Source organism: Netta rufina (assembly GCF_964035555.1).
Source record: "Netta rufina genome assembly, chromosome: Z".
NCBI lineage: Eukaryota > Metazoa > Chordata > Aves > Anseriformes > Anatidae > Netta > Netta rufina.
This window is the reverse complement of record NC_140126.1, coordinates 63,400,152-63,422,121: the sequence shown is the minus strand read 5'-3', so window position 1 is coordinate 63,422,121 and position 21,970 is coordinate 63,400,152. Positions and strand designations below refer to the sequence as shown.

General features: G+C 43.7%; 1 protein-coding gene across 1 annotated transcript in view; it reads left to right on the top strand.

Annotated features, from left to right (window-relative positions):
• Positions 1-11,666: 11,666 nt before the first annotated feature.
• Positions 11,667-21,970, top strand: part of LVRN (laeverin) — a gene marked incomplete at both ends in the record, with an annotated part of 42,117 nt that continues 31,813 nt past the window's right edge. Inside the window, 2 exons of the mRNA XM_084305442.1 lie at positions 11,667-12,301; positions 21,451-21,593. Coding sequence (XP_084161568.1) covers positions 11,667-12,301; positions 21,451-21,593 — 778 coding nt within the window. The remainder of the gene's footprint in view (positions 12,302-21,450; positions 21,594-21,970) is intronic.

Below are 21,970 nucleotides of genomic sequence, written 5' to 3'. Positions count from 1 at the left end.
CACCACTTTTTTTTTTTTTTTTTTTTCACAGATGACACAATGAATTTGGGTAGAGTACTGAGATAATCCTTGGGATATACTCCAGCCATCATTGTTTCTGCTACATGCTACTCACAAAAAGGAACCATTAAGATATTTTGTTTGATCCCAGATTGTCATTTTATGATACAATAAAATATGTTGATGTAACTGAAGTATTTATTATGTGAGTGAAGAAGAAAATGATTAAGTAGTAAAAGTAGCATGGTGGCAGAAATTTAGCTTTTTTTTTTTTTTTTTTTTTTAGATATAACAATTGTGTTAACTAAACTTTGAAAATATTCCCAGTTTGAAAAATAAAAGTAATCAAAGTGAGTAAATTCTGTTGTTCTATTCAGAGATAGAATTCTGTATCACTGCATTTGGTCCAATAAGTTTGTTTGGGATACTTCCCCTAAATTTTTTAAAAGAAAGTACACAGTATCTGAGCAAATTCTCCAGCAATAGGATTGATTCCATAATTTAAAGAATGAAAATGGAAGTAATGAAACTGAGAGTGGGATAAAACAATTTAATGGTGTGCTTTAACACTCGTATAGAGTTATTTAAGGGTGACTTAATTACCAAGGGATAGAAGAGTAATGTGTATCTGGAGAGGTAGCTCCTAAAGGTGTAACAGAAAGAGCAAATAAATCTTCAGATGAGAGCAGATATATCTTTAGAAAGTATATCACACACTGTGCTCAGTGTTGCTTTTTTTTTTCTCTTTCATTTAACAACATTTTTCTGGCCCTGAGAAGCAGCAGTTAAATACAGTATGCCAAACAATGCCATATTAATGGTACTGCCATGATATATATATATATGTATATATATATATATATATATATATATATATATATATGTAATATTATATGTGCTGTGCTATGCTCATTTCCTGAGTAGGCTGCACCTACCCTGTATCTTATTACAGCATTGGCCAACAATTACAATCCAGAGATTTGTGGAAAGAGCTCAGCTGCTGTGAAGTCTGTGTTTTGCCCTCTGTGCTTTCCAAATCAAAATGGAGAGATGATGTTAGAGTTCAACACTTGAGGTTTCCAGGTCTTTTGAAATGAGGTTTGAAAGAATTATGTGAAGTGCTGGGGTTTAATGTACTCTTGTTGCTATACCAATGTTAAGAAAGAAAATACAGCCCTAACAGCAAAAATATGAAAAGGGGAATAAGGATGAGGGAGAACAGAGTCAGATTTGGCAGAAGGGTCAAAGGGTCACTTGGGGTTATTAATGTTTTGCAAAATCAGCCATCCTGGGAGTTGAAACATCTGTAATGGCAAGCCCACGTCAAATAAATGTGATGCCAGTAAACAAATCCAAGGAAAAGAAACTGGAGGTTCTCAGGTAATGACTCTGCATGTTAAACACAATTCTTCAGGTCCACCTACAAATATTGTGAATCCCAAAGACCTCCACGTACAAACATGGAGTTTGTGCATGCCTCTGAGGAAATCACAACCAGCTGTCTGCCTAAACAAGTTCTCAGAGCCCAACCCCAGGGCTAGCAACATGCTAAAGTGTGCAGAGAAGGATGATCGGTGGACAAAAAGGATGAAAAAAATTACAAGTGATTATTTCTTATTGCTATGGGGCAACGTATTCAGTTCTAAATCAGTTCTGTGATTTTTTTAGCAGCAATATTTCTTCCTTTACAAATTCTATACAGTTCTGGCACACCAGCATAGAGCAGAAATTAATCTGATGGAGTAAATGGGATACATATGTGAAAGTGAATATGAGACAAGAAAGTGATCCTTTGTTTAACGTCAGTGAGATGTCTCAGCATTTGCCTGTGTGATGATGGAGGTAACTGTTCGCTGAATATGCTTTTATGTATAAACTTTTGTTGTGTAATCCATGAAAAATAGGAGTGTCCATATGGATGACCATCAAACTATTCAAATACAAACATCTGCATGTTGTGGGTAATATTCACTTTGAAATATGTTATCTCTGGTTTTATCAAGGTAAAGAAAAGCTGATGAATGTATTAGTAAAATATAAGTAATGTAATTCTATGCAGTGGTCTCCAAAAATGTGTTGCCATAGAGGGCCAGCACTGGTACCATTTTTTAACAGCCCTTGATAGACTTTCTTGCCTTTTATGATTCATGACAAAATCATTCTGCATTTTTACACTTTCCCTGTTACTCATTTGCCTGTGTTTTGAAATGTCTTGATTTGTGGAACAATGTTCTACTGCAGCTCAATGTAGCTACAAACACAAGGTATTACTGAGATGTAAAGACATGCACTGCCCATGCTGAGATTCACCTTTGTGTATCAACCACTGCAGTAAAAAAAAAAAAAAAAAAACACAACCTGTGCTGTGAAGTATCTGTTTATAACCTCTGAGATGCCATCAGCTGAAGTAGAGTATGGAACAGTAGCCATCTGAACAGGGAAGAGAACACTTTGTTATAGTACAGAAATAAACACTTTGGAGCTTACATATTCTTGGCACAATGACTACTGTGAGCACATGTTAAGGAACGAAGTCATGCAACAAGGGACTGAGGGAATATTAAATGAGTAGATGGATTGAGGGGGTGCTTGAATGGGGTAATCAAAACCAGGAGGATTTGATATTTTAGGAAAGGAAACACTACAAAGCATAGACTATTCATCCTGGACATAACTTGGAGTGTCCACAAAATGGGTGTGGGGTTGGTAATAATGGCTGAGCTTGCTTGAAAAGCATCCAATATCGTCCCATGAGATCTCCAGAACAAAAGTTATTTTAGAATTCCTTTTTGTAAGTGAACCTATCATAATCCTGGTATAGCTATGTTGGACATCTGCTTGGGCTTTGAGGATTATCTCTCCATCAGGGTCAGCTTCAGGGTGTAGAACATGGATCTTGTGGGATGAAATTTTTCAGTTCTGGTCAAAATTGCTGTTGTGACTGCAGGGTTACTTCATTCCCATTGGGAGGGTCCGCAGGGAAGAAAATAAGACTCATTCATAATGTTAGGGTCAAGAACTGTAAGCATCTGACTCTGTACATTATTGTTCTTATGTAAGAGCCCTTTCCTTTGTCACAGCATTGGAGCCTCCACAGAAAAGGCCTCCAGCCATTCTTTTCCTTCTGCCATGTACTTACACAGATACAGGCATGAAGGGATGCTGTTCAGACTTTATGTGATTCTTTCCTTTGCACAGACTGAAAGGAAATTTATGATCTCTGCACGGGTCTGTTCTGACTAGATGTGACTGGCATAAGCCCAAGAATAGTGTGTGATGCTAGCAATGCATCCTTCAAAGAAAAAGGGAGATCTAGAAGCATGCTGGTATTTAAGGATGGATGTGACACAGTCAGTATGAGCAAAGCAGCAAAGGAAGCATGCTGAGCCAAAGAGGTCCACTGAGACAAGAATGAAACCAATTAGAGACAGCAGTTGGGAATATTACCTAGGTAGTAAAGTTCATCAAAAACATACCAAACATTTTTCTCTCTAAGTCTCTGAGTGGATTATTCAATTTCCCAGAAGTGATCAGCCGACAATTAAAAAAATGACGGTATGTGACGTAGACAAGCTTTAAGACAAGGACAGGTGACTTATCTGTTTTGCCATTCATTGGATTCTCTTTTTTCACACTGAGACTGAGGATACAGTTTTTTAAAACTGGTATGGATGGCTCACCAAGCCCAGTTTAGTCATCACAGATCTCCCCAAAGGCTCACTGGGCAGTAGGGTGGGATGAACCCCAAGGCCACCCTGCTCCCGAGTGGCTAGTGCAACAACTCAGTACTCTTCCCCTGTGTTCAGCATCAAGCTCCACAAAACCTGGAGCTTTGAACACTTTCCCAGAACATTCTTGCTTTTTCCCTGAATTTTTTTTGGGTTATCTGCCTGCTAGGCTTCCCTCTACTCTTGTCTCTCTGCTGGATTTGTTAGTTTCAGAGCGAGGAGTGTGGCTGGGCACCCATTACTGCACTTCTCTGACATAATTCTTTTTGCTTTCAGAACAGGCCAAAAATATACACTGCATGCACCCAAACTTTCTGAGTCTTGCCTTAATTATTTCATTAGCCTGTCAGAGTATTTGGTCATTTCTCATTTTTTGGAGGGAGATCTGTTTCTGTCACTCCTATAGGAAGCACAAAGAATTTGAGATAATCCTTTGTGTGATGTGTTTCTCTGCCCCTTACAAAACTTTGAGGTAATTTTAACCACAGTGCACTTAGGAGTGGCACCTGCCTGCTGATGGGAAGCAGTGAATGAATTTCTTGGTTTGCTTTGCTTGTGCATGTGACTTTTGCTTTACCTGTTGAACGGTCTTTATCTCAATCCATGAGTTCTCATACTTTTACCTTTCCAATTCCCTTGCCCATCCCACCTGGGGAGAGAGACTGAGCAGCTGTGTGGGGCTCAGCTTCCTGCCAGGAAACAGTTGGTAACTTTACTGTTGCACAAAGATGAGTTTTAGGCAAAGACTACTCCTGTTCTATTGTGAGTCCTATTTCTGTATCCTGTTCTGTGTCACATTCTCAGTGAGAAAGTGACCTGTAGGACAGCCCTGGGTGTTTCCCTTTGTGTCTCTACCCACACAAAGGTTTTATGAATCATATTTGGAAATTCATGTTTTTCAATACCCTTCCTCGACTTTTTCATGTACAGGTTTTCCGGTGCCATGTTGCATTTCACCAGGCACAAAGATTTGCCAAAAATGTTTAAACTGTTAGCCAGCCAATCATACAGGCTTTGGTAGAGGCCTTCCTCTTTTATGAATGAGTGTATCAGACAGCCCAAAATCACTTGAGAGTTTGTAAAACCAAACCCAGCAAGGAGGAACAGAGAAGTGCAGTGGGATGGCAGGCTGCACCATGGCAGCAATGCTGAACTCTGTGCTCTGAGATTCAAGGAGATTAAAGGAGCTGTTTTCCTCCATTTATACACCAGGTTCAAGCCTGAAGTAGGCTCTCTGGAATATGTAAGGTTGCACAGATCTCTGGCCAAGTTGATCAAAAAATGCAACCACATTCTGTGAAGCAGGAAAAAGCACCAGTCCCAAGACAGACCACTGAGGGACACTGCTCATCACCAGCCTCCACCTGGACATAGAGCCATTGACCACCACTCTCTGGGTGCAGCTATTGAGCCAATACCTTATCCACTGCTTGGTCCACCCTACAAATCCACATATTTCCAATTTAGAGATTTTGGTTTAATTTATTTGAAAGGAATCCAGTTTGTGCACACTGAAACTTCTCTGCAGTGTGAATCAGAATCTAGTAATAGAAATGACTGGGAAACTGACCTCAGAAGTGGAGAAGGACAGAGCGCTGCCCACCAAGCTGGACAGCCATGCTGGCTGGCACCTGCCACATGAGGATAAAATGTTTATTTCTGAAAGGAGCAGTCATGACTCACTCTTCTGCTGTCTTCCTCATAGCAACAGGAGAGCAAGACCAATGCTCCAAGTTTATTTATTTATTTTTTATTATTATTATTTCTCTTTTGGTTCCTCATGTGGCTCTAGGCTGAAGTACGCTTTGTGAAGCATTTCCTGTATTGGGCTGTTGCAATCTCAGGCCTGCATACCATACCAGAGCCCTGCTTGCAAGAAAACAGATGAAATGAGAATAGACACGTGTCCTTGCTCCAGTGTTGTTGGTCTATCACCATGGGTGAGGAATAGTCTATGGTATCTCAATATGTCATTTCCTCAATTTGCTATTCCTTCTGGAGAGCTGGTAAATCTTAGCACGCCTAGCACTCAGAGGACAAATACCACATTGCTGGTTCTTTTCAGTGATGTTGACAGAAAAATACTAGGCATCTGAAAACTGAATAAAAAAGCACTTGATAAAAAAGGCCAAAAACTCTGAGAATGCCACCATTCATCATATTAAGAAATATCAATCTACTGACATTCAATGCCATTTAAAAAAAATAAATCCACTTGTAAGTGATTTCTGGTCAAATGTTTACTTGTTTTCATGCCATCTCACAAGACACGAGCCCAACAATGTTGGTACATTTGGAGAAAAGTTGATATCTATTCAAGTTTCTAAATGCACTGACAATCAGAAAACATTAAATATCACACACACAAATTAAATTCCGTTTGGAAGAGAGCTTCACATGCTGCAAATGATTCATGCATTCCCTCATCCTTTTCTTATTAAAGCCTTAAAAGATGTTCAAAACTTCATTCTAATTAACGGTGCATTGTTAATTATTTTTTTTTCCTGCTAAACAAACCGGTAAGAACATGATACACATCTTTCCTGTATATCCTCAGTTGCAAGATTTGGTTTTATCAGTCTTACTGATTGCCCACAAAAGCTTAGAAGCCAGCTGATGGGTAGAGTTACCAACTATACAAAGAAATTACTGATAAAACTGTGACCTCCTAAATTCCAGCTAGCAGAACCTCTTGCAATTTTCATCTCCTGTTCATATTCTGGATAGTGGTTTTCTCATCTGCTGTCGTTACTTCTTTGTTACTTTCTGGTTCGTTGAGTGGAGCTTCTTGTGTTCTCTGGAGATGGTTTTGTGACCCTCCTCAGGGGATGTGACTCTCACAGGTATCATACCTGCAGACAGGGCTGCAGGCCTCTCTTGCATGTTTGAGCACCCTGAGGTGTTTGGAGGGAGCCTTCTCCATCCCTGAGTGAAACTCCACCCAACTGATGCAATCATTTTGTTGATACTCTGTTTTATGGTTCATCATTGTGGTTTTACCCATGTCATTTAGGTATTACTGTATTCTCCTCCACAAGTAGAAATACCCAATGAAGTTATAACAGAATCACAGATCCAAAAAATGGTTTGGGTTTGCAGGGTCACTTCCCACCAGACAGGTTTCTCAAAGCCCCATCCAGCCTGGCCTTGGACACTTCCAGGGATGGGGTATCCACAGTTTCTCTGGGCAACTGGTGCCAGTGCCTCACCACCTTCTGAGTGAAGGATTTTTTCCTTGTATCTAATGTTAACCTAACATCTTTTGGCTTAAAATCATTCCTCCTTGTTCTACCACTGCACTCCCTAATAAAGAGACCTTCCCCCAGATTTCCCGTAGGTCCACTTGGGGCTGGAATGTCTCCATGGGGTCTCCCTGAAGCGTTTTCTTCTCCAGGCTGAAGAGCCCCATCTCTCTCAGTATTTCTTCACAGGAGAGGTGCTCCAGCCCTCTGAGCATCCTTGTAGCACCAGTGCTTGCTTTTGCCCTCTTCCTGTCTTTTCTACAGCAGTGTTTACTTGAGGTTGTTGTTGCTGCCTCCTGTTTGTTCTGGAAGATCCAAACCAACATGTTGATACATAGGTCCAAAGAGGTAGTCAGCAAGGTAAAAGTTCATGGCTCATCCCTTGAACGAGAACAAAAGTTTAAAACAAAGTTTTGCATTGTTTGGTAGCCAGTGAGACAGCCAGAGGATTTTAAGTGTCTTGTTCATTCAAAATACCAAGGAACAATTTTTAATTAAAGCATCAGTTAAAAAATACTTTACAATATCAGACATCATTGCCAATAATGGCAGACTTTCAAGCATCCTCCCCTACACAAAAGTTTTGAATACAGGTGTATGACTAATTGTGGTGAAAATACTTTTATTTCTTACATGGTGACTACTGTGCAAGGACATCTCACTCCAAACCTTTCATTAGCTTGAGTTTTTAATATCAAGTCTTTTGTACAGGCTCTGATGTTTGGTCAAATGTGACTATTTGAAGTTGGAAGCCTGCTCTGTATTGCCTTTCTCTTACCTACCTGTACCAGTCAGTTAAAGCAATCTTGCCAATACAAATGCGGATCTATGCTTAGTTGTGGCTGCGCCACCTTGTAACATGAAATCACCAATAGATCTATACAGAGAGCATACAAAATCTCCTTAAGAACAGAAACATTTAAACTGAGATTTTAGTGTTGTATTCTTTTTTCCTTATTAAGGAAAGGAGACCACCTTCTTTTGAGTCTAACCTAAACTTCTTGCTAGCTAATAACACCTATGTTGACCTTGACATTGAAGATACATTCACCTTGAAAGAGGATGTAAAGTAGTTATCCTAAGCCTCCAGGAAAGCTGAGTGCTTCTTTGATGTGCCTGGTAAGAAGTTTTGGTCCTCAACAGCTCATGCTTGGCTCACTGTGCTTATTTATAACTAATTCTGCCTACCTATATATCACACTTCTTCAGATGTCTGGGAATCTTGAAATATCCATTAAATCAAACATACAGAGCAACAGCAAATGTCTACAACTTCAGCATTTCCTATGGAGTAGCTCCTGCCAAAGATACTACCAGGCATTACAACATTTTCAGCTCTGATACGTCATTTATCAGTTAAAGAAGGAAAATAAACAGTGCGTAGGAAATCATAGTCCTTAAAACAAACAGCTCAAATTAAAAAATAAAAATTAAAAAATGGAGATTTCATGGACATGAGTGTAGATGGTACACATGAATCCCTCATGCCTAGGGGAAATATTGTTCTAGCTTTGTAAATACAGCAAAAATGAGGCATCTCCATAAAACCTGAAAAGAAAACAAGATTACAGTTCTGTTAAAAACAAAGACAAAGTTGATCAGCAGCAGTGCCACTGCTAGAACTGCTAAGCTATTGGAAACTCTTAAGTCAGGTTGAATGAAACACGAGCAATATGACGTAGGGAATCATCTTTCAGCCTAACAATGATGTCACTTTACTTAAACACGTGATGAACCTTTTCCTTATCATTTGGTGTATGATTTGCACTGATAGCACAGAATTTCTTTACAAAAACAGTACTAACAACCTGAAAATCTTGATGAAATGGGTGACTGCAATATTTTGCTAATTGAAATTTCATGCCAAATTTCCTGGCCAACTAGCACGTGAAGTGTAGTTTACCTTTCTGTGCCTTAGTGGATAGCAAAAATCGTGCTGCCATATGCGACCTTCTCTTGTTTAAAATTCAGGGAACATCAATGGGACTTTGAACAGCCAGCAAGCATGGCACAGACCCCTTAGGCTGGAATGAGATAGTTAAGTTTGTCAGGTGCTTTGGTGTCCTTCAGAGTGACAGAGCTGTCTGAGTCCATTTATAACAGGTGATTTGTTCTACCTCCAGGTGTGTACTAGAGGCTTTGGCTGACTTAAACACAAGTCTCCTGTTTCCATCCAAGGTCAGGATTTGGGCTGAGCTGTGGCCTGACATGGAATTGTGTCCAAGATGTCATAGCCACAGTACCTGTCCCCGGCCCATGATTGCCATGGCTTTGACTTCAGGAACACATTGCTCAGACATCTTAACTCTGTAAATGCACTCATCAGGTTGGCAAACTGTATTATCTGCAGCAGAAGCCACTTGCCTGTATTGCACTGCACCAAAAGTGTTTCAAACGAGTGAGTGTCTGTGTTACCAGTGTGGGGGGGGAATTCACAACCGTGGGTTAATAAAAGCCTTCACCCATCAGTTGCTTTGTAGGGTAACTGTTCTAAATCATTTGGGAAAAGAGGTTAAAAAACTTTTAAAAATACGTACTGTAGGTCATTACTATTGTGCTTTTATTACGTGCTAACTTAGGAAAGGAATAGGTTTGAATTCTCCACTGCAAGCAAGAGAAAATAAAGTATGTTTAATGGCTATGATTTGTAAACATTAAAACAGATCCTGCACCATTAAGAAGGGCAAAGTTCCCCTGGAGTCTCTACAGTTTTCAGGCTTATTGCCGAGCAGTCCTGCTTGTTTTTGCAGACACGGAATGAAATGGCTCACAATTTTGATTTCGCCTGTGCCTTGTTTTGGGGGGTGAGTGGGTAAGCACATTTTTACTGAACAATGTTGAAGCTGTATTTGGAATGCAGGACATTAAAATCCTCTATAATTTTCTGCAGTGTGTGGGCTTTTCCATTAGAAATGCTGGTGCCCTTCTACAATTTCTTCTCCCTGTCAGCTCTTCCTTTGCAGCACCGTCCTTTCTTTCCTGACCTTTCTGGGAGTTCTTGACCACTCATCTCACCCAGGCTCTGCAGTGTGTCAGCACTTGCACTGAACAGCCCTCAGGGCTGTCTCTGGGCTTCCTGCAGGCACCATTGCAGAAGAGACCCATGGACAGCAAACAGTTTTCTGGCAGTGAGAGGGAGAAGATGTCTGCCTGAGAACCCCTGAGAACATTTTCTATGCAGTCATTCCCATGACTGGTAGTGGGTCACACAGGTGCAAGGGCTGTTAGTGCAGGGCTGTGGGTCCAGGGACCTCCAAGGAGTGCTCTGTCCAGTGGCAATGCTGCAGTTTGTAGGAGCTTGTCATGAAGCCTTGCAGTGAAATAATAGATGTTGCCAGGCAGGCTGGAAGAAAAGGGAGAAGTTGTTGATGTGCAGGGTGAAAAGAGCAGAGGTGTATGAGGCATGAGGAAGGAGAGGAGGGTGAGAGAACGGAGGATGGAGTGGAAAGAGCATGGAGGCCTGAAACAGAGACACAGAAAAAGGTCCCAGGCATGGTGGAAGGGAAGACTTGGTTAAACAGGTGGTAAACGAGAACAGAGTGAGAAGAGAAGCACAGAAGCAGAAGTAAGCACACACAAATCTCCTGAAAGATAGCAGAAGGAGGTGGGGCAGTGTGGGAAGCCAGCCTGTTGGGAAACCAGTGGGTAATGGCAGCACAGGCACCGGGCAGAAGGCTGACGAGGCGAGCCCTCAGCCAGCAGGATGGGCTGGCAGAGGGGATCCCTGACATCCCTCCAGCAACAGGCAAATGGCAGGTGCTGGGACCAGAAGCTTTCTTTGTTCGGTGGCACGGATCCGTCCCCTAGACCCGCAGCAGCCAGCCTTGCTGTGCCTAGCAGGAGGAAAGTGATAGCTGCCTTCTGTTCATTACCACGGGACGGGCATCTCTCTCAATTAACAGATATATATTATCAGGAGGGATGGCCTTTAGTGAGGCCTTTGAGGTGAATTTACTTTAGCCATCTCAGCTTTACCTGTGGTGGCAGAACAGAGCTCAGTACCTAACCCAAATGCCTCGGTTTTGTAGGCATCGGGGGACACATTTAGCGTTGGGCGGCAGCTGTTGTATGAACCACGAGCCCAAGGAAATGGGCTAAGATCAGAACAACAGCAAAGGAAAAAAAAATAAATAAAAGTGAAAAAGGAAAAGGAGAGGAGGGAAAAACTGCCTGCCATCCAGATTTGGGAGTGCCCGAGGCTCTGGCACGCAAGGGCCGCTGTCCCTGGCTGCTGCCCCGGCTGCTGCGGGGCTCGCGGTGTTTTAGGGGACGAGCTGCAACCAAGCAAAACCGGCGGGCAGGGCTGCGAAAGAGACCGCGACTGAAGCTGGCGCTCATCTGCCGCCCCGTTTAGGTACCGCTCCGGGCCGGCAGCACCACACGGGTCCCCCCGACACATTTCAGGGCGGTCGGCGTGCGCGGGGCGACGGGGGGGTCCGCGGTGTGCGTAGAGGGGGTGCGGGGAGAAGCGAGGGACCACCCCCTACCTCCTATCCGCATCCTCACTCCCCATCCCCATCCCCATCCCCATCGCTGTCCCTACCCCTACCCCTACCCCTACCCCTGTCCCCGTCCCCGTCCCCGTCCCCGTCCCCATCCCACCCCTTCCCGCCGCAGGTGCCGCCGCCCCCCGCACCGCCCCCCCGGCTCCGCCGCCCCGTAAGTACCGGGCGCTCCGGGCGGCCGAGCAGCCGCGATGGGCGCCCGCGGCGGCTCGGGGCTCTACGTGGGGCGCCGGGCGGCCGCCCTGGTGGCCGCGGTGCTGCTGGCCCTGCTGGCCGCCCTGCTGGCCCTCGCCGCCCTCTACGGGCGCTGCCGCGGGCAGGCGGCGCCCCCGGCGCCCCCCTCGCCCCCCGACGGGGCGGCCGGAGGAGCCGGTGTCCCCGGGGGTCCGCCGGGGGTCCCGTCGTGGCGGCGGCTGCCCCGGCACCTGCTGCCGCTGCACTACGACCTGGAGCTGTGGCCGCGGGTACGGCCGGGGCAGGCGGGACCCTTCTCTTTCGTCGGGCAGGTGAACATCACGGTGCGCTGCCGGCAGGACACGCGGGCCGCGGTGCTGCACAGCGCCGGGCTGCGCATCCGGGGAGCAGCCGTCCGGGGACCCCTGCCCGAGCCGGGAGACGCCGTCTGGGGGTCCCTGCCCAACCCCGGAGTCGCCGTGGAGGTGCCGGAGCCGCCGCAGGAGGCAGCGGGAGAGGTGGCGGTGCTGGAGCTCCGCGGGCGAATGCAGGCCGGGCGGCGCTACGTGCTGCAGCTCGGCTTCCAGGGCCACCTGGAGGAGGACCTGGACGGGCTCTTCCTCACCCGCTACACCGACCAGGGGCGCAGCAGGTAGGTGGCCTCGTCGGCGGCTGTGTGGAGATGCGGGCTCCTGGCTCCACGCCTGACCGCAAGGGGCTGCAGGGTGCATGGTGCAGGAAGATGTGTCATCCCAACGCTGTCCCCAAACCCATCATGAACTCCAACCCCATCCCCATTACCATCCCCATTCCCTTCCCAGTTTCTGTCCCCATCCCTGTCCCCATTCTCGTCTCCATCCTTGTCTCCATCCTCGTCTAAAACCACATCTCCAACCCCATCCCTATTCCTGTCCCCAACTCCATACCTATCCCTGTCCCCAATCCCGTCTCCAACCTAATCTCCAGCCCTTTTCCCATCCCCATTCCCGTCCTTAACTGCAACCCCCACCTGCTGAGAGCACTGCCCAGCACCATCTTCTCCTCCCCTCCCCCTGCCATCCCCAGTCCTCTGCTTTTTGCCCTATGGCAGTGGGACCAGGGCAGTGTGAGCCTGCCAGACAGGCCATCACTCAAATCAGGTTTTGTCCTCAAAGCAAGGCATGCTTGCTTATTTGTTTATTTTAGTTGGGAATCTTCTCAGGGTACTTTTCATTCTGAATGTGAAATTTCCTGCAGACAAGTGAAGCTTAAGTTTGTGATTTCAGTGGTTCTGGTTGCAGGCAAATTTCTCAAAATAGGTGTTTAATGTAGGGGTAGGAAAAGCGCTTATTTTAAAGGTACTTCTAGGTACTTATACTTAAAGGTACTTTCTAATAATTAAAGACGTGGTGAATTGCTGCAGGACATGAAGCAAGTCAGAAAGGAAGCTAGAGTTAAAATTCAAGTGTTCTTGGCTCCCAGCCCACTGATGAGTTCACCGACGAAGTAAACTCCCTCAAGCAGTTCATGGAGCTCTGGTCCAACCAAGTAATGCTCAGTTACCTGCAGGATCCATATGTGCATGTCACTGTATGCATACTAAAAATCACAAGCCATGAAATAAATAGTTTTTATTGAAACAGAAGAGAGCTGTGTGACTTCTCTGTAACAAGTAGTAGCCTTTTTTATTTTAAGGAGATAAGTTGATTATCCTTAGAGAAAAGAACAGTATGTTATTGAGGGATTTTAAGAAATTTCTTTTTCTTTCTTTCTTTCTTTCTTTCTTTCTTTCTTTCTTTCTTTCTTTCTTTCTTTCTTTCTTTCTTTCTTTCTTTCTTTCTTTCTTTCTTTCTTTCTTCCTTTCTTCCTTTCTTCCTTTCTTCCTTTCTTCCTTTCTTCCTTTCTTCCTTTCTTCCTTTCTTCCTTCCTTCCTTCCTTCCTTCCTTCCTTCCTTCCTTCCTTCCTTCCTTCCTTCCTTCCTTCCTTCCTTCCTTCCTTCCTTCCTTCCTTCCTTCCTTCCTTCCTTCCTTCCTTCCTTCCTTCCTTCCTTCCTTCCTTCCTTCCTTCCTTCCTTCCTTCTTTCTTCTTTCTTTCTTTCTTTCTTTTTCTTTCTTTCTTTCTTTCTTTCTTTCTTTCTTTCTTCCTTCCTTCCTTCCTTCCTTTCCTCCTTTCCTCCTTTCCTCCTCCTTCCTTCTTTCCTTCTTTCTCTCTCTCTCCCTCTCTCCCTCTCTCTCACATTCTCTCTTTGTCTCTCTCTCTTTTTTTTTTTTTTTTTCAGTTGTTATCTCTTTGTTCAGTTAGTGTCATTTACAGGTATATTTGTGCAAGTTTTGATTCAAGGAAAATCCCAAATTCTTTGCCTAACTTTCATAATTAAAAAAAAAAAAAAATCTAAATTAGAATGGAACAACCATTTAATTGTTTAATACTGTATCAGTGTACTTTATGGTGCCATATTAATTTGGTCAAAAACTATTTACGAAACACTGAATTAGACTGACATTTTAAAATTCATACTGTGTACAATTCAGAGAATCCAAAACAAACAAATGTTTTTAGCTATTGTCAGCTTTGCTGCCAAAGTAGAAAATAAGAAAAAGTGCTTTAATATCATTAAAATAATGTGTATCATTTGATTTCAAGTTGTTTAAAGGACTTTTGGCAATTGTTCTGTTTAATTCTTAGCTTATCATGAAGCACTAAGGAAATGTGAGACTGCGGTCTAGTTTAAAGAGATGCCAGTGGTGTTCAGACACTGAAATAAGTCAAAGGGAATCCACTGATTGCAGATAAAACATATTGTTTTAGTTACTTGTTCCTGCCCACATTCCTGATGTTCTTGAATGGATTTTGCATATCTTTCTGCTTTAAAAGGCTTTCTCATCAAGAATAGCATCAAGAGTATGCAACACAACCTTGTTATTTTTTTCCTTTACTAAGAATGAAATCATCACTTTACCAGCAGTTTCCTAATCTGATGGGATCCAGTTACACTGAAGGGGTTTTGCCATCCCCATTTTGGAAGAGGTGCATTGTGAGGAACATATTTTGTAAGCTCTAGCAAGCTGTTAAGGATGGAAGAAGCTGTATTCTGATGGTTATATAGATCACAAGCGATTTACAAACACTCAGCGTCTTTCTGCTCCAGGCTGCAGTACAAAGCCCATTACTATTCTGCAAGGAAACCACTACCTCCTGTGGGTAGCCCTGTAGCTCTTCCGCAGGGACTTGTACCTGGCTCCGTCAGACCTTCAGGATCTAATTCCTGCACAGGCTTCTGACTTCAGTTTGTAACTGAAACCACCAGCTGCAGCAGACAATGTGCTGTTTATTTGCGGTCAAACAGACTCTTGTATTTCTTGCATGCGGTAGAAGTTTTAGTGGTTTTGTAATTTGTGTTTCTGGAACCACTAGGGACCTCTCATTTCAGAAGAGTTTAGGCACAGAAGGGCAAGTTTTCAGTAGACAGCTAGATCCTAAAGAGAAGTGAAGTCCCTGAAATCTGTGCCTGAGCTTTGGCACCTCCTGGTTTCTTGCTCAGATACCTACATTGCTCTTGACAGGCTGGTAGAATTAGCTGTTTGACATGAAGAGCTGTTTTTTCCTTGTCCTTCCAACACAGAGAAGAAGTGCACTGGTGAGGCTGTGAGGAAAAGCCATTTGCAATAAGAACTCTCTGATGTTTTCAGAAATGCTAGCCTCACCTCTATGGAAGTCGGAATAAACCAAAACCCAAACTTCACTGAATTTCCAGAAGTTCACAGAAACACAGAAACTGTTTACAATCTGACTGATCACTGGAGACTGTGCATTATTTACCATTATTGATAATTTGTACTACCCACTCAATCAGGTCTTACACATGAAAGAAAATTCTGGAAAAATGGAAGCACTACTTATTAGTACCACACGTCTACACACGTAGACACAATGTATATATATAAAAAAAAAAAAAAAAAGATACAATACGGTCCATGTCTACAGTGACTGCAACAACAAAGGAGTTGAAAGAGGAGGATGCCCCTACTTCACCAGCACTAATTATCTGTAAAGATTTCTTGTTGGAATGGGATTTTGTGTTCTGCAAATAGCTGGGAGAGTCATGCTAGGGTCAGGGTAGGCAGAAAGATTCAGAAACCATCTTTGCCCTTCTTCTTTAGCAGCACTGGTGCAAACATAAACAGTGCAGGAGGTTAGACTGAACATCATCCTACATGCTGATACTACGCTGCTGTGATTAAGCTCATGTATGCTGCTCCAGGCTTAGCAGAATAACAATGAGTGTGCTGTGAAGAGCGGGCTGTATGTGTACTGGGTTTATGTGGTAAGGGTTTGGTAGTGGGGGGCTGCAGGTGTGGCCTGTGTGAACAGAGCCCAGCAGCTGCCCCATGTCAGAGCAGAGCTAGCTCCAGCTGCTCCAAAAAGGGACCCTCCGCTGGCCAGAGCCGAGCCATGAGTGACACTGGGTGGGCCTCTGGGACAGCAGAGTTAAGGGAGGGAAAGAACTGCTGGGCAACAGCAGCTGGGAGAGAGGGGTGAGAGCCAGCCCTGCAGCCCCCCAGGTGAGTGAAGCAGGAGGGCAGGAGGTGCTCCAGGCAGGCAGCAGCAGTTCCCCTGCGGCCTGTGCAGGGAGAGGCCCCTGGTGGAGCAGGCTGTCCCCCTGCAGCCCATGGGTCCCACATGGAGCAGATCTCCACGCTGCAGCCCCCCCATGGGTGGAGGAGCCCCCGGTGGAGCAGATGGATGTGGCCTGGAGGAGGCTGTGGCCCATGGAGAGCCCCCGCAGGAGCAGGCCCTGGGCCGGAGCTGCAGCCCGTGGAGAGGAGCCCACGCAGGAGCAGGGGGTCTGGGGGGAGCTGCCGCCCACCCGTGGGGGACCCGTGCTGGAGCAGTTTGCTACTGGGGGATGGATGGATGGACCCCGTGGGACGGAGCCGTGTGGGAGCAGTACTTGAAGAGCTGCTGCCTGTGGGCAGCCCCCCAGGCTCAGCTGGGGAAGGACGGCATCCCTGGGAGGGACCCCATGGGGAGCAGGGGCAGAGAGGGACCGTGAAGGAGCATAGGAGATGAAGTGCTGTAGACTGACCACAACCCCCTTTCCCTGTGTTCCCCAGTGCTGCTCAGGGGTAGGAGGTGGAAGAGGGTGGGTGGAGGGAAGGTGTTTTTAGGTTTTTATTTCTGGCTGCTCTAGTCTAGCATTAATTATCAACAAATTAAATAAGTCTTCCCCAGCCAAGTCTGGTTTGGCCATGATGATAATTAGTGAGTTATTTCCCTGTCCTTGACACACACATTCTTCATGTTTTCTCCCCAGTCTTCCTGGGGGTTCCCCACCTGGTGGGGGGTGAGAGGGCAGCTGGGTGGGTGGGTGCCTGGCTGCCAGCTGAGGTCAACTCTGCAAATGTAGTCCTATGCAACTTCTGTACAAATACCTGGCTGGGTATGGCTGGTGTTAAAAGGAATTCAAAAACGTGATCAAATGCAGTGTTTGTGCTGATTTTTAGCAGTTGCTGACGTTCGACTACCAGAATGATGGAAAAAGGGGGTTAGAACAGCATTGACACGGCTAATTGGGCTTTACAGCAGGGAACCTGAATGTTTTAATTCTGTTTCATATGAATAATTGAATAAGATCATCAAATTCATGCGACAGAAATCAGAGCAAATAACAGGTTTGGTGTTTTCTTGGGTTGTGTGTTAGCACTGAATATCATATGCCTGAAAAAAGGACTAGTGGTTCAGCCATTGCACAGAACAGGATTCTGTTCACTGTAATACCCTTGTCCTTTGAGCCACTTCAGGGTTTGCTAAATTATTTAGTTCTTACATATTTTTAAAGTGAAGAAAATCAGACCTAATATATGTTAGCACAGAAAAATATCATACTGATATATCATATTGATATCAAAATATCAATAGTATTGTAATACTATTAATATTACAAATAACATCACCTGAGTGAGAAAACATTTTTACAAGAACAACTTCTTTTGCATCATCATGACTTATTTATTTTACAATAATGCTGTTTTTTTTAACAAGTGAAGCAGTGTCCATGAGGTATTTATAAACTACACATGAATCATGCTTCATTTTTCCTTTTTCTGTTATTTTCACGGACTGAAAATAATAATAATAATAATAATAATAATAATAATAATAATAATAATAATAATAATAATAATAATAATAATAATAATAATAATAATAATAATAATAATAATAATAGTAGTAATATAGTCTAAGTCGTCAAAGCTTTAGATCCTGTTATCAGTTTGTTTCTCTTTATTTAAAAGTAGCATGTCTTTGATCTTGTTTTATAGGAAGAAGGAGGCATAGGATAATTAAGGAAGAAAAAGAAAACTATGCACAAAGGTACAGGAGCAAGAGAGGAACTTTTTTGTCTGCTTATGCAATGTTAAGCTTTGTTGAAAATAAAATTCCTTTTGGGTATTTTTTTTTTTTTTTTTTTGTGATACAATTGTAACATAGAACACAGTTTGGTATTAATTCAGTTCATGCTAATACCTTCATCATTTTTTTTTAAACAAGCAAAAAAGAGCCCCAATGATGAGTAATTCTGACAAATGATATGAGGTAATGTGTGTGTGAAATGCCAATTATTTGTGTAACATGCATGAAACTTTCCCATTTATCTTTTTTATTTGGAGACCTGCTGAAAAATAATATTTAAACTGTCCTCAAATTTCTTTTTTAATGTTGATGCTTTAGCCCAATGTCTGCTATTTGGTGCTCCTGAATAAGAATTTCTTGTGTGCAAATTTGCTAAATGTCTGTGTTAGTTTCTGCTGGCATGGAGCCTGCAGAGGCAGTGATGCCTCTGGTGTTGCAGAGTTTGCAGTCATGAGGTTGCTCCATCTTTTCTAGAATGACAATCAAATGCACAACAGCATACTTTCCTACACAGGAAGACAGTGATTAGGGCAAGAGTATTTCTGCGATTGATTCCCTTTATGAAGGCAGGGGACAGCCACTTTTGCTGCTTGCACAACCTCAGCAGAAGGTAGAGTCATGTTGTGTCACCGGGCACCACAGAGGGGAGGTGACACAGCAAGGCAGCTGGTGGCTGGCACAGCACACACATGACTCTGCAGGAAGCCAGGTCCATCAAGGACATCTTCTACAATGATAGGCAAAAAGTCAAATACATCATGCTGCTTTCTCACTTTAAAGGAGGCATTGTGGTCCTAGCAGTCACCTGGTGACAGCACATGTTCCACGTGGGTTCTTTTATATGACATAAATTGTATTATGGTACAGCATCACGGCATATCTGTTAAATGCAAAGGATACCACATTTTGAGAGTACAGTTGTTTTGAGCAGGGTTAGGCAACACAGCTGTGAAAATGGCAGCAGCCAAACATCTTTCAAAATACACAAATTTAACGAGGGCTGATCTTGGGAATTGGGTGCAAAGTATTGCTGGGTTTTGCCAGCTCATCTCCTTGGGTCAACTTGCACACAATGCAATACATCTTCTGTGAAGTGGTGTACATATAAATGGAAAGCTAAGCCATTCATTTCAGGTACTGAAAAAGGGAATCTCAAAACATGGAACTTTAGGTTTATGTCCTCATGTCTCAGACATGGTTCAGTGCTGTATATCACAACCAGGTGGAGTCATGCTGTACACATAGCGTTGATCTGCACTGCAGGCCAGACTTGTTATATACTGTTACTTACTATAAAAATACCTTCCTGGTGGCCTCTGTCTTGTTTGCTAAGTGTGAACCTCTGTGAACCTTGCATTAGGGAACATCTCTGCTACAACTGAAAAATACTGGCCTTGTGATAGCATCCGGGTTACTGGAACAAAAAGACCATGCCATCCATGTATCCTCTCCGGGGACTACTTGGCTCAGTTTTGAAGTCTTCAGAACTTTCTGGAAGTTTTAATAGTTGAAGTTTATGTGTTTGCCTGCCTGTTCTGCTCAGTTTTAGCATGTGCATCACTGCTCCCTTCATTCACGTGTATAGCAGTCTGATTCCTATAGAGTCTTTCTTGTTGTCTTTGGGCTGATAGGTATGGGGCTTTGAGAAACATTATAGTTGTTTTCTTTCTAACACCTGGTGAAGATGCCTTGACGTGAACAGCCCATATCTATAGCTCTTTATGGAAATTTTTGCCACTAGGCTTAGTGATTCCATCATCATGGCCACTGGACATCTTGATTCCAGCCACCATGTCACAAAGATTTGCCCCAAATGGGTCAAAGCTGCACAGTGTAAGGTAGAAAATGATCTTGTATATTTTTCTGGGTTTGACAGTGCAGTGGGACATTCTTCTCTGTGTGGTTTGACAGAATTGTGCAAGTGCACCTATTCACGGTTACCTGAAACATACCATGTGTACAATTTTTTATTAAAATGCACCATTAAAATAGGACAGCATGCATTAGGTAAGCAGGTAAGCAGATGTATGGAGAGATTGTATTTAGAATCCTAGAATTATTGGGTGGAAAACACCCTCAAAATCATATAGTCCAACCATGCCCCTACCACCACTATCACCCACTAAACCTTGTCCCTAAGCACCACGTCCAACCTTTCCTTGAACACCCCCAGGGATGGTTATACCAACACCTCCTTGGGCAACCCGTTCCAATGCCTGACTGCTCTTTCTGAGAAGAAATGTCTCCTCATTTCCAACCTGAACCTCCTCTGGCACAACTTGAGGCCATTCCCTCTAGTCCTATCACCAGTTATCTGTGAGAAGGGGCTGACCCCTGCTCCCCACAACTGCCTTTTAGGTAGCTGTAGAGAGCAATAAGGTCTCCCCTGAGCCTCCTCTTCTCCAGACCAAATGACCTCAGTTCCCTCAGCCACTCCTCACAGGACTTGTGTTCCAGACCCTTCACCAGCTTTGTAGCCCTTCTCTGGACACACTCCAGCACCTCCATGTCCTTCTTGCAGTGAGAAGCCCAAAGCTGAACACAGTACTCAAGGTGTGACCTCACCAGAGCTGAGCACAGGGAGACAATCACCTCCCTAGTCCTGCTGGCCATACTGTTTCTTATACAAGCCAGGATGCTGTTGGCCTTCTTGGCCACCTGGGCACACTGCTGGCTCATGTTCAGGAGAGCATCAGCTAACACCTCCAGATTCTTTTTCTCTGCACAACTTTCCAGCCACTCCACCCCAAGCCTGTAATACTGCATGGGGTTGTTGTGCCCCAAGTGCAGGACCTGGTGCTTAGCCATGTTGAACCTCATACCCTTGGCCTCTGCCCATCAATCCAACCTGTCTCTCTGCATGGCCTTCCTACCCTCCAGCAGATCAACACTTCCCCCCAGCTTGGTGTCATCTGCAAGCTTACTGAGGGTGCACTCAATTCCCTTGTCCAAATTGCCAATAAAGATTTTAAAGAGGATGGGCTCCAACACCAACCCCTGGAGAACAAATTATGACAGTTGGCACCGTATCGCTTTTGAGCACCTGCCTGCTACGTGCAAAACTTTAACATACTCTGTCTTAATAACCAAACTAGAATAGCTTAAATATTGAAAATTGGGAGCTTTTTCCAGATATTAAAAACAAAACACACACACAGAAAAAAAAAAAAAAAAAAAAAAAGAAAACACCATAAACTAATTTAAAAAGACTGGTTTTCCCTAGAAGCATCCAAGCTGAGCTGTCTGTTAGGTGTGGCGATTTGATCAAGACTTGGAATAATAAACTTTTCGAAACCTGCATATCCATGTGATTAACTTTGTGCTTTGTATTTGGCATTTTAATGCACAGTATATTGATTTTGATCAATGTAGCATGCTGGATTTATCCTATTTGTATTTTGTATATAGCATGCTGATTGCTTCCCAACTGGAACCAACATATGCCAGGACGGTTTATCCATGTTTTGATGAGCCTGCCATGAAGGCCACATTTAATATCAGAATTATCCACGACCCAAGCTATGTGGCTCTTTCCAACATGCCTGCTATTGGTAGGTAAACAACAGTAGACTTATGTTTGTTTGTTTGTTCTTTGAGTTACCTTAAAAGAGGGAAAATTTACTTGAACAGACTGTAGATTTATCATCTTTTGCATTTAGCATTCTTTTGCCTGTGGGCTAATCTCTTGAAAATGTGCAGAAAATCTGTGTCTATGAACTTAAATATTTGGAGAGAATTATTCATAATTAATGTCTTTGATGGCAATAACTCCTTACTGCCAGTTGTGATGTGCTCTCCTCTGGCTGCTGGAGGCCATTCAGGGCTTCATTCTTACCCTTTACCACTGTGTCAGCATCTGTCTTACTGCATGACATCTGCTTAAAGCAAAACAGCAGCTCCAGTATGCAAAGCCTGTAATTGTGGTATT